This window comes from Triticum aestivum, chromosome 3B (assembly GCF_018294505.1).
Source record: "Triticum aestivum cultivar Chinese Spring chromosome 3B, IWGSC CS RefSeq v2.1, whole genome shotgun sequence".
NCBI lineage: Eukaryota > Viridiplantae > Streptophyta > Magnoliopsida > Poales > Poaceae > Triticum > Triticum aestivum.
Window position 1 is genome coordinate 597,058,499 of NC_057801.1, and position 13,535 is coordinate 597,072,033.

The following is a 13,535-nucleotide window of genomic DNA, read 5'->3' on the forward strand; positions in this document are numbered from 1 at the left end:
TACTCAATTCAGAAGTAGCCTGCATGATAGATTCATAAGGTAATTTAATTTTCTTTCTTGGAAAGTGCTACATGCCTTTCCTTAATGGAAAGTGGAATCTAATATTCCCTCCTTCATATCAATAATCGCGCCAATCGTTCTAAGGAAAGGTCTACCAAGAATAATAGGGCAAGAAAGATTGCAATCTATATCAAGAATGATAAAATCTACGGGAACCAAATTTCTATTTGCAACAATGAGAACATCATTGATTCTTCCCATTGGCTTTTTAATGGTGGAATCCGCAAGGTGCAAATTTAAAGAGCAATCATCAAGATCATGTAAACCTAGAATATCACATAAAGTTTTCAGAATCGTGGAAATACTAGCACCCAGATCACACAAAGCATAACACTCATGATCTTTAATTTTAATCTTTATAGTAGGATCCCACTCATCATTAAGTTTTCTATGTATAGAAACTTCGAAATTAAGTTTTTCATCAAAAGATTTCATCAAGGCATCAACAATATGTTTGGTAAAAGCTTTATTTTGACTATAAGCATGAGGAGAATTCATAACGGATCGCAACAAGGAAATACAACCTTCTAAAGAACAATTATCATAATCAAATTTCTTGAAATCCAAGATAGTGGGTTCAATGCTATTTAAAGTCATGATCTCTCCAATCCCACTTTTACCAAATTTAGCATCAAGATCTAAAAACTCTGAATTATTGGGACGCCTTCTAACTAAAGTTGACTCGTCTCCAGTCCCATTATTATTAAGATTCATATTGAAAAACAAAGATCTAATAGGAGACGCATCAATAACTTTAAGATCTTCATCATTATTTTCATGGAAACTAGAAGAACACGCCTTTATAAAGCAATCTTTTTTAGCATGCAAACTAGCGGTTCTTTCCTTGCACTCGTCAATGTAAATTCTCATTGCTTTGAGAGACTCATTGATATCATGCTTAGGAGAAGAAGATCTAAGTTTAAGAGAATCAACATCAAGCGAAAGTCTATCAACGTTCCTAGCCACATCATCAACTTTGAGCAATTTTTCTTCAAGCAAAGCATTAAAATTCTTTTGAGAAATCATAAATTCTTTCACACTATTCTCAAAATCAGAGGACATCTTATTAAAATTACCATAAGAATTATTGTAGAAATTTCCATAATTATTAGAGGAATTACTAGGGAACAGTCTAGCATTAAAGTTTCCTCTATAAGCATTGTTTCCAAAACTATTCCTACCAACAAAATTCACATCCATAGATTCATTATTATTCTCAATCAAAGTAGACAAAGGCATATCATTGGGATCGAGAGGAGTATTTTTAGTAGCAAACAATTTCATAAGTTCATCCATCTTTCCACTCGAAACATTGATTTCTTCTATAGCATGCACTTTTTTACTAGAAGATCTTTCGGTGTGCCATTAAGAATAATTAGCCATAATATTATCAAGAAGTTTTGTAGCATCTCCTAACGTGATTTCCATAAATGTGCCTCCCGCGGCCGAATCTAAGAGATTTCTAGAAGCAAAGTTCAAACCGGCATAAAAATTTTGTATGATCATCCATAAATTCAAACCATGAGTAGGGCAATTGCGAATCATCAATTTCATTCTTTCCCGAGATTGGGCAACATGCTCATGATCAAGTTATTTAAAATTCATAATATCGTTCCTAAGAGTGATAATCTTAGCGGGAGGAAAATACTTAGAGATAAAAGCATCTTTGCACTTGTTCCAAGAATCAATACTATTTTTAGGCAAAGACGAAAACCAAACTTTAGCACGATCTCTAAGTGAAAACGGAAATAACTTCAATTTAACAATATCGTTATCCGCATCTTTCTTCTTTTGCATATCACACAAATCAACAAAGTTGTTTAGATGAGTAGTGGCATCTTCACTAGGAAGGCCGGCGAATTGATCTTTCATAACAAGATTCAGCAAAGCAGTATTGATTTCACACGACTCAACATCATTAAGAGGAGCAATCGGAGTACTAAGAAAATCATTATTATTGGTATTGGAGAAATCACACAATTTGGTATTATCTTGCGCCATGGCAACAAGTAATCCAACACACAAGCAAACAGAAAAAGGCAAGCGAAAAGAGAGATGAGGAGATTGGGAAAGAGAGGGCGAATAAAACGGCAAGGTTGAAGTGGGGGAGAGGAAAACGAGAGGCAAATGGAAAATAATATAAACGCGAGGGAGATGAGTTTGTGATGGGTACTTGGTATGTCTTGACTTGAGCGAAGACTTCCCCGGCAACGGCGCCAGAAATCCTTCTTGCTATCTCTTGAGCTTGCGTTGGTTTTCCTTGAAGAGGAAAGGGTGATACAACAATAGTAGTGTAAGTATTTCCCTCAGTTTTTGAGAACCAAGATATCAATCCAGTAGGAGGCTCCTCAAAAGTCTCACGCACCTACACAAACAAACAAAGAACTCGCAACCAATGCAATAATGGGGTTGTCAATCCCTTCACAGCCACTTGCGAAAGTGAGATCTAATAGAGATAGTATGATAAGATAAATATATTTTTGGTATTTTATAATATAGATGCAAAAAGTAAAGATGCAAATAAAAATAGATTGGAAGCAAATATGATAAGAGATAGACCCGGGGGCCATAGGTTTCACTAGAGGCTTCTCTCAAGATAGCATAAGTATTACGGTGGGTGAACAAATTACTGTCGAGCAATTGATAGAAAAGCGAATAATTATGAGATTATCTAGGCATGATCATGTATATAGGCATCACGCCCGCAACAAGTAGACCGACTCCTACCTGCATCTACTACTATTACTCCACACATCGACCGACTCCTGCCTGCATCTAGAGTAGTAAGTTCATAAGAACAGAGTAACGCCTTAAGCAAGATGACATGATGTAGAGGGATAAACTCATGCAATATGATATAAACCCCATCTTTTTATCCTTGATGGCAACAATACAATACGTGCCTTGCAACCCCTGCTGTCACTGGGTAAGGACACCGCAAGATTGAACCCAAAGCTAAGCACTTCTCCCATGGCAAGAAAGATCAATCTAGTAGGCCAAACCAAACTGATAATTCGATGAGACTTGCAAAGATAACTCAATCATACATAAAAGAATTCAAAGGAGATTCAAATATTTCTCATAGATAAACTTGATCATAAACCCACAATTCATTGGATCTCGACAAACACACCGCAAAAAGAGTTTACATCGAATAGATCTTCACAAAGAGAGGGGGAGAACATTGTATTGAGATCCAAAAAGAGAAAAGAAGCCATCTAGCTAATAACTATGGACCCGTAGGTCTGTGGTAAACTACTCACAACTCATCGGAGGGGCTATGGTGTTGATGTAGAAGCCCTCCGTGGTCGATTCCCCCTCCGGCAGAGCGCCGGTGAAGGCTCCAAGATGGGATCTCGCGGATACAGAAGGTTACGGCGGTGGAAATTGTGTTTCGTTGGCTCCCTGGACATTTTCGGGGTACGTAGGCTTATGTAGGAGGAAGAAGTACGTCGGTGGCCGTCCGAGGGGCCCACGAGACAGGGGGCGCGCCCTACCCTCTCGTGGCCGCCTCGGCTGCTTCTTGACTTGCACTCCAAGTCCTCTGGATCACGTTCGTTCCAAAAATCACGCTCCCGAAAGTTTTATTCCGTTTGGACTCTGTTTTATATTCCTTTTCTTCGAAATACTGAAATAGGTAAAAAAACAGCAACACGGGCTGGGCCTCCGGTTAGTAGGTTAGTCCCAAAAATGATATAAATGTGTAAAATAAAGCCCATAAACATTCAAAAGAGGTAATATAATAGCATGGAACGATCAAAAATTATAGATACGTTGAAGATGTATCAAGCACCAACACCGATGAACTATCCCCTATTTAGCCAATGGCTCTTAATAATTTGAACTGTCATTTGATTGTAGTTAGGATGAGCTGTCATTTGTTTAACTAGCTGGCATTATGTTCAGATTGTGTGTGGTAGAGTCACCACTAGTTAGAAATGATGACAACACCTTATGCAGGTTGCAACCAAACACCATGTCATATGTGCACCTAATGCAATGCGGACAACCAAACGTTGGGTCAAAAATGATTGTCTCATGCAACTAGGGGCATGCAGGCAACCAAACTATGTGCATCTGGGATTTTTTGGCCTGCATCTTCTCAAACCGGCTCAATAGAGCCAGGCTCGCCGGGCCAGGGCGAATCGGCAATGTAACCAAACATGCCCCAAATTCCTTTAATCCAAACCAAGCACATCGCCAGGGGCTTGCACCGTGTTTGGCAAACTTGTAGAACACCCACCTGACGTGGTCGTCGAGAGTCGAAACATATAACTTCACCAGCAATGTCATAGTCAGGGCATCCGATGAGAGGCACCCCAACTGCTCAATGGCAGAGACCTGGCCGAATCGAGCTCGAGGTATATATGGTGAGGATGGATGCGAAGAGGTAAGCGATGGCGAGGATGGACACGTCGGTCGGTGATGGCGAGGATGGAAACGCCAGTGGCCGGCGACGGGATATTGGGGAATTTTGGATTTGGGGTAGAGGGCGAGTCAAGGTCTAGTCTCGGTCCGACCGCACCACGTAAGGTTTTGTTTAGAGGCCGTTTTGCAAACAAAAAAGCAACGTAAACTTCATGTGTAAGGTTCACACATACACGCTCGCATATGGTGTCCGCCACGTTGTCCGCGCTCGTGGTGCCCAAGTGTCGCCCATCATATAACACGTTAATGGAATACCATACACAGATGATCCAAGTGACCGTATTGAACAACTTAACCCCCTCTATGACCATATTTAGAGTAAATTGAAGTCCGGTGACCAAAGTGAGAGACAAGCTTAGAGCATGGTTAATAATATAACCAGCTGCTGGCTATAAGCCCGTGCCATGTCATCTACAGCCCATCCTATAACCAACATGTATAATAGTAGATAAAAAGAGTGTACTACTTTTTTATTGTGTGACCCACCTTTCATTCTCACAAAGTGCCTAGGAGCACGTGCTAGAGCTGACTCTTCACGAAGAGCCCGCTTAGGGCATCTTCAATGGTTGTAAGATAGTTGTTGGTAGACTTTACCACGTATGATTTTTGATGATGTGTCATGCAATAAATGAGGAAAGAGAGGAAGGTTGTATGTACATGAACCAACACCCCTTGCACAAGCTCCAATATAGAATAAGAGATCGCTTTATTTATTATCTCACATCCTATTGGGCAAACTAGATACAACCCATTGGAGATGTTATATGTTAAGATGTTGGTTGATGACATGGCATATTTTATCAACAAGCTAACATACAAACTGTTAGAGATGCCCTTACCTTCTCTCTCTTCTCTTCTCTTTCCTCCAACTAAGCAAAAATATACTAGTTTATTCCTTATAGCCCGCTGACTCAGCTCTATTGTACTTGCTCTTATGTTCAAGTAGTGTAGATGATTTTCCCCCTCATTAATACATTCCCTTGGTAAGAAATACGGACGCGTCTAGACAACGCATACCCCCACTTCTGTTTCTCTACAAGCAGATGTGGTCCCCATCCTACTTCACATGTTAAACTCAGTAGTTAAGCGAGCGTCCAAATCGAGAGTTCCTCATGGTGAGATTTTCAAAACTAGATCTCACACGAAATTATTTTGATAATTTTTTTTGAAATGCATTTTTTATCATGAAAAGCAAGCTTATAGTACAGACATGCTTTTCCGCCACAACGATAAAGTCGATCGTCTATTAGAATCATTCGCGATGAAAAAACATGCTTTTGGAATATAGTTGCTTGCATATCATTAAAATTGCTTTTGTGTAGTTTTTAAGGCATTACTCTAGTATCTTTAGAGCAACCGTAATGCAAAGAAAAACACAAGGTTATATTGCAAGTTACTCCCTTCGTTCCAAAATAGATTATTCAACTTTGTACTAAAGTTAATATAAAGTTGGGTCATCTATTTTAGAACGAAGGGAGTACTTTGTATTACAAGTGCAACCTCTTCAAAAATTGTATTAAAACATTTTAAAAACCTATATACATCGATTATATAATCGATGTATATAGGTTTTTAAAATGTTTTAATGCAATTTTTAAAATCGGTGTATAATCGATGGATGAGCTATATACAACTGTTGAAATCGAGTCATTAGTGCATTTACAGTGATTGATAAGATCATTTTATTTTAATCCCATCACATAATTTAGAGAAAGCAATGAAAATTATGTATAATGGATGAGCTCTTAGTCTTATCTCTACTAACCAGATATTTCTAAATATACGATGAGACAAATAATGTTAAAAAGGCAGGCATTGGCTCTCTCTTCTTCGCCTCAATATTTATTCTAGGTGATGCCCCTGACATTGCACCATTGTACTCCCTCCATTTAGTTTTACTCTGGATATAAAATTTGTCGAAAGTCAAGCTTCATAAAGTTTGACCAAAATTATATGTAAAACCATCAATATATACAATACTATAATTATAAGTATGAAAAATAATTTCATAATGGATCTGATGATATTGATTTGGTATTCTGAATATTGATATTTATTTCTGAATATTGATATTTATTCAGATATAAGCATGGTCAAATTGAAAAAAAAGCATGGTCAAATTTTACTATGTTTGACTTTAAGCAAATCTTATATACACAGTACGAAGTAAAAAGGAAACGGAGTACGTGACCCGGACCAACCACACCCTGTGATCAACCACCTGCACAGTCCATCAGAGCAGCTCGCCACGGCGGCGCACCCGCGCCAGTTCGCCACCGCGTCGTGAGAAGAAAAGAAAAACCGGCCTCGCTCTTTCGGGCGAGCGTTTTTCCCCGCATGCATCACCAGCTCAAACCGCCCGAGGCCGCCACGCTCCCGCGCCACCTCCTCGAAGCCCACGTCGTGTGGCTGGTCCGCCAATGCCGCAGCCTCCGCGCGCTCCGCGGCGCCCACGCGCGCCTTCTCAGGCTCCGCCTCCCACGCCTCACCCACGCACTCGCGCTCTCCAAGCTGCTCGCCTCCTGCGCCGCCTCAGCCCCGACCGCCGCGGCGGCCTCGTACGCGCGCAGCCTGTTCGACCAAATCCCCGAGCCGACCGCCTTCTGCTACAACTCCCTCATCCGCGCGCTCGCCACCCCCAGCAACCCCACCGCGGACGCCTTCCTGCTGTACCGCCGCATGCTGCGCGCGGGCTCCCCATCCCCCAACAGCTTCACCGTCGCGTTCGCGCTCAAGGCGTGCGCCACCGTGCCGGCTCTCGGCGAGGGCCGGCAGCTGCACTCACAGGCTTTCCGCCAGGGGCTGGAACCGAGCCCGTACGTGCAGACCGGGCTGCTCAACCTCTATGCCAGGTGTGAGGAAGTTGCACTAGCCAAGAGCGTGTTTGACGGCATGGCCGAGGACAGGAATCTGGTCGCGTGGAGCTCCATGATCGGCGGGTACTCCAGAGTGGGGATGGTTAACGAAGCGTTGGACCTGTTTCGGGACATGCAGGCTGCTGGGGTGAACCCGGATGAGGTCACAATGGTTAGCGTAATCTCGGCATGCGCCAAGGCGGGCGCTCTTGATTTGGGCAGGTGGGTCCATGCTTTTATAGATAGGAAGGGGATCACGGTCGATCTTGAGCTGAGCACCGCGTTGATTGACATGTATGCAAAGTGCGGTTTGATAGAGCGGGCAAGGTTGGTTTTTGATGCGATGGTGGAGAGGGATACCAAGGCATGGAGTGCAATGATAGTTGGACTGGCGATGCATGGGCTTGCAGAGGATGCGTTGGCAATTTTCTCAAGAATGCTCCAGCTTAAGGTAAATGTTGCACTGATGTGTTTATAATTCTGTTTACCTGGTCCACTCTTGGTGATAACCTGATCATATGCGTTAATCTGCACGGAAAAAATGCACTGACAGTTCATTTTTGTTTAGCTTCGGATTTGTAATGTGCTACCGTAAACTTGACTCATGACTCTTGATGATGACTGCACTTAAGTAATTCTATACAAGATATTTTCCAAGACTGTAAAATTGTTCCACATAAAGCTTGGTTCATAATAGGGGTCCGTCCATCGATTCTATACAAGATACTTTCCAAGGTTGTGGCATTCTTCCCCTAAAAGGTGTACATCCATCGATTCCCCCATCTAGTATAGTGCTCTGTTCAGAGACCAAGGATGCTGTTAGTATGAGTTCCTGATTCCCTGTTGTAGACTAGATTGCTTACCGACTTTCATGATGGAAGGCAGTACAGAGCAGCAGCCTAGGGATAAGCAGGAATTCAGGTTCGCTTTTCTGTTTTCTGAATCTTACCCACCTCAGAGTCCTAGTCTCGAAAGGGCGCCTTGGCCATCCAGCCTTATCGAAGAATTGATCCAAAAGTTGTGAGCCGATAGAAGGAGAAAGATAGCAGGTTTCAGAAAGGAAATATTCCAATGGTTAGATTACCTCCATCTTGGTCAACGATGGGGATTTGTGAAGGTATCAAACTTAATCTATCTATAGATGACAATTTTTGATGTAGTTTCACATCTACCTATACCAAAGGGTTTCTATAGTATACCGAACTAGTGACAGTACCAAATGGTCAATGCCTACCTCAAAGGTTTGCATCTATGGAGTTACGAATTACCTACGGTGAGTATTCCTTCTGCCCCAATGATCTACCAAAACGGAAATGCCTTCCATCTACGTTTTGCCTTTGATGTTTCCCTTCTCTTCCAACATCCTTGAAACCTGACAAATTAACTATTGCATATGGAGGCCAAGTCAAAAGTAGATTCATTGCATTGTCAAAATTAGACCAGTAAACAATTGGATCGAAGGTCAAGTATTGCGAAAGGTACAAGTGTTTTGGCCACCCTATATTCAAGAGAAGAGTACCGATTGGATCAAGAAGAAAATCCATGTTCCTATCTTTTTATCCAAATTGAATGATTAAAGTGAAAGTAGTGGCATCGCATTACTCTAAAGGGTAAGTTGTGTTGAAATCAATCAAAGGCTGAACTGCACTTGCTCTTTCATTCACCTAGAATTTTGGCTTGCTCTTAGAGTGGACCACATCAGAGGTATTGGAACTACGTTTCGCATATCCTTTTTTCTTAGGAAATACTATGATCCAGTAGCTATAAATAGAAAGCAGAACCTCCTTATGTCTATACATAGAAAGAAGGACTCCCAGGACCGAGTCATTGAATGTGCTAACTCCATGCGTAGCATAGGAGATGGATGAAGGAAAAGGCGTCACAGGAAGGAATGATCCAATAAATCCGGATAGCCGAGAAAAAACACTTCTCTTGATTCGTCCTACCCTCCCATACCTCCTAAAACAACGGTAGTTTGCTTTTTTCGTTCGATTGTACGTGGCCCAAGCGCCTATCTATTTAGTACTTCTGAGTACCGCGCAACAGCTTTCGAGTAATAAAGCAACTTGATATTATGATCCCCGAGAAGAGGGTTCGTATTATAGTAGGTTTGTTTTCCATTTCTAGGTTCCATCCTTTTCTTGGAAAATTCTACTTCCATTTTCCCATCGGCCTAGAATTGCCTTTCCTTCTCCTTGATTTTCGGAAAACAACTTTCGAGTAAGAAACCGAAGTTATAATAATACAAAAATCAAAAGGAGAAGGAAAGGTAATTCTAGGCCGATGGGAAAATGAAAAAAAAAATCTCGGAAAAAAGGATGGGACCTAAAACAAACCTACTATAATACAAACCTCTTCTCGGAGATCATAATGTCAAATTGCTTTCTTACTCGAAAGTTGTTGCGTGGTACTTGAAAGTACTGAATAGATAAGCGCTTGGGCCAGGTACAATTGAACGAAAAGAAGCAAACTACCGTTGTTTTAGGAGGTATGGGAGGGCGGAGACCGATCGAGAGAAGTGTCTTTTCTTGCCTATCTGGATATATTGGATCCTTCCTATGACGTCTTTTCCTCCATCTATCTCCTACGCTACGCATGGAGTTAGCACATTCTATGAACCGGTCCTGGGTCTCCTTCTTTCTATGTACAGACATTAGGAGGTTCTGCTTTCTATTTATAGCTACTGGATCGTAGTATTTCCTAAGAAAATAGGATGCGCGAAACGTAGTTCCAATACCTCTAATGTGGTCCACCCTAAGAGCAAGCCAAAATTCGAGGTGAATGAAAGGGCAACTGCAGTTCGGCTTTTGATTGGCTTCAACACAACTTATCTTTTAGAGTAATACGATGCCACTACTTTCACTTTAATCATTCAAGTTGGATAAAAGGATAGGGACAGGGATTTTCTTCTTGATCCAGTCGGTACTCTTCTCTTGAATTGTGGGGTGGCCAAAACATCTTGTACCTTTCCCAATACTTGACCTTCGATGCAATTGTTTACTGGTCTAGTTTTGACGATGGAATGAATCTACTTTTGACTTGTCCTCCATATGCAATAGTTTGATTGTCATGTTTAAAGAATGCTGGAAGAGAAGGTGAACCTCAGAGGCAGAAGGTAGAAAAACGATTTCATCATCTTATGAAAGGCATTTCTATTTTGGTAGACCATTGGGGCAGAAGGAACACTCACCGTAGGCAATTCATAACTCTATAGATCCAAACCTTTGAGGTAGGCATTGACCATTTGGTATCGTCACTAGTTCGGGTATAGGTAGACGTGAAGCTACATCAAAAATTGTCATTTTATAGATAGCTTAAGTTTGATACCTTCACAAATCCCCATCGTTGACTGAGATGGAGGTAATCTAACCATTGGAATATTTCCTTTCTGAAACCTGCTATCTCTCCCTTCTATCGGCTCACAACTTTTGAATCAATTCTTCGATAAGGCTGGATGGCCAAGGCGCACTTTCGAGACTAGGACTCTCAGGTGGGTAAGATTCGGAAAACAGAAAATCTAACCTGAATTACTGCTTATCCTTAGGCTGCTGCTCTGTACAGGAACTCTGAACTTAAACTAATAGCTTCCTTGGTCTCTGAACAGAGCACTACACTAGATGAGGGGATCGATGGATGTGCACCTTTTAGGGGAAGAATACCACAATCCTTCTTTGCTTATCAGCTTGCATGCTCAACTTCATTTCGCAAGAAATCATCATAGCACTCAGTCTTTGCAAACCACTATAATAGCTATTTCCTAAATTCTCATGTTTATATTTCAGATTAGACCCAATAATGTCACCTTTATAGGTGTGTTGTCAGCCTGTGCTCACAATGGGTTAGTTGATGATGGGCAGCGATATTGGTCTACTATGCAAGAAATGGGAATTAAAGCTTCAATGGAGAACTATGGTTGCATGGTTGACCTTCTCTGCCGTTCTGGCCTTTTGGATGAAGCTTATTCATTTGTTACAAGCATTTGGAGGAATCTTCTTGTGGCGAGTAAAAGTTCGAACAGAACTGATATAGTAGGATTGGCTTCTAAAAAGCTCTTTGAGTTGGAACCTCAGAATCCAGAGAACTATGTTCTCCTCTCCAATTTGTATGCGTTGAACTCCCAGTGGGACAGAGTGAGGTATATGAGGAAAAAGATGAAGGACAACAATGTTACTGTCGTTGCTGGCTGTAGTTCAATTGAAATAAATAGCTATCTGCACAAATTTGTGGTGAGTGATGGTTCACACCCTGAAATCAAGGAGATAAGAGTGGTATTGAGGGAAATAGCTGACCGGGTTCTACGATCTGGCCATAAGCCTTGGACTGCGGCCGTTCTACATGATGTTGGTGAAGAGGAAAAAGAAATTGCACTTTGTGAGCATAGTGAAAGGTTAGCCATCGCATATGGGTTGCTGAAGACAAAAGCACCTCATGTCATTCGGGTGGTAAAGAACTTGAGATTTTGTCCGGATTGCCATGAAGTGTCAAAAATAATAAGTAAATCATATGGCCGAGAAATCATTGTCAGGGACCGTGTTCGTTTCCATAGATTTATTGGAGGAAGTTGTTCTTGCAAGGACTTTTGGTGATTGCGTAACGCATTGAATCACTTATATCTGATTATCCAAAGCCCGGGAGATGTGATGCCTTAAAAGGAAAATTGTTCGAGAATTGATGAAAGGGACTTGTGCAGATCATGGGGGTTCCAATGTTACTGAAATAAATTTTACATCATCGAGGTACTCCTTTTTCCTTACCAGAATTCGCTGGTTTGTCCTGTCGTTTGTATCTCCGGTGTGAATGCCTAGTGTTATCTAACCAGAAAACAAGCTTACATTAGTGATAGCGTGCATGTTGTATCAACCTAAAAGAGAAAGAGATGGCGACTGCATTGCTGTCATAGCTTTTTTTAAACGTCTCTGTCCATGCATTATCAAAGATTGGTTGCGTTGCTCATTACACAATCTATACATGTTGGCCAATTTAAATGTTTACTTGTTTACTTATTATTTTTGCCACTTCATGGCAATCTGGGCAAAATCTCAAGTTCTTTCACTATGCTCACCATCTCCTCTTCACCAACATCAGGCTTACGGCCAGACCGTAGCACCCGATCAGCTCCCTCAGCACCAATCTTATCTCCTTGGTTTCATGGTGTGAACCATCACTCATTACATATATCTGATTATACAAGGCCCTGGAGATGTGATGCCTTGAAAGGAAAATTATTCCAGGAGTGATGAAAGGGACTTGCGCAGATTACGGGGGTTCCATTGTTACTAAACATTTTTTACATTCATCGAGGTACTCTTCTTCTTACCAGAATGCGATGTTGCGTCCCGTCGTCTGTATCTCCAGTGCTAGTGCATTGTATTGTCTAACTACAAAACAAGCTACATTAGTGATAGACTGGATGTTGTAAAGAGAAAGAGAAGGCGACGGCATTGCTGTCATGGCTTGTTTAAATGTCTCTGTCCATTGCGTTAATAAAGGCCGGTTGCGTTACTCATTACACCATTTATAAGTCAAAGTTGGAACTATCATTGGATGCACATGCACCTAAAAGATTGATTAATGTTTACTTGTTTCTTTATGCCAATATGGCCACTTCAGGGGCACCGTGATGCTCAGTCCTACACCCTCCACAATCCACATGGTGTGCTCCCAGCCCCAGCAGGCAACAGGGTCCCAAAGGTCCAACACTGTGCAAGAGCGGGCTTGTTCAGGCTACCCAAGGTCGGCATACCGGTGGAACATGTCGTGTTTGCCAGGCAAAGGTGGCTGAGGAGCATGTCGTCGTGGTCTGTCGTGTTTGCCAGTCAAAGGTGGTGGAGGAACATGTCGTGATCCAAAGCTCTCGTGCCGGCTGTTGACCGGAACTGGAAGCAACGATCGTAAGTTCATAACCATATTGCTTGGCTTTGACGGCACGATTGAGCTTTTCGTGTCCATGGAGACAGTCAGAGATGGCAGCTTGGCGCAGCAAAAGAGCAGACGAGAACCGAAGCTAAGAATACTGAAATGTTGTGTATTTCATTTTACACTGGGGAAGTGGTTACATCCACAGATACATTGTTACCATTTGTTACCATTTGTTACATCCCTCCATGTGTTACTTTACTAAAGTCATTGTCTGATCCATGAAGGAATCAGTTTTTTTTTGGCGGGGCATGAGGGAATCAGCTTAACTGATGT

At 41.8% G+C, this 13,535-nt stretch overlaps 1 protein-coding gene across 4 annotated transcripts; it reads left to right on the plus strand.

Moving 5' to 3' along the window:
- Positions 1–6,693: 6,693 nt before the first annotated feature.
- Positions 6,694–13,521, plus strand: LOC123071174 (pentatricopeptide repeat-containing protein At2g02980, chloroplastic). Of its 4 annotated transcripts, none has more exons than XM_044494683.1 (4): positions 6,694–7,794; positions 11,126–12,079; positions 12,429–12,644; positions 12,954–13,521. In XM_044494683.1, exons 1-2 carry the CDS (start codon positions 6,826–6,828, stop codon positions 11,927–11,929), a joined length of 1,773 nt encoding a protein of 590 aa, XP_044350618.1. In that variant the 5' UTR covers positions 6,694–6,825; the 3' UTR covers positions 11,930–12,079; positions 12,429–12,644; positions 12,954–13,521. The 4 variants fall into 4 exon arrangements, with proteins under 4 accessions (XP_044350618.1, XP_044350619.1, XP_044350620.1 ...); XM_044494684.1 differs by having other exon boundaries at positions 12,535–12,644; XM_044494685.1 differs by lacking the exon at positions 12,429–12,644.
- The last annotated feature ends 14 nt before the right edge of the window (positions 13,522–13,535 follow it).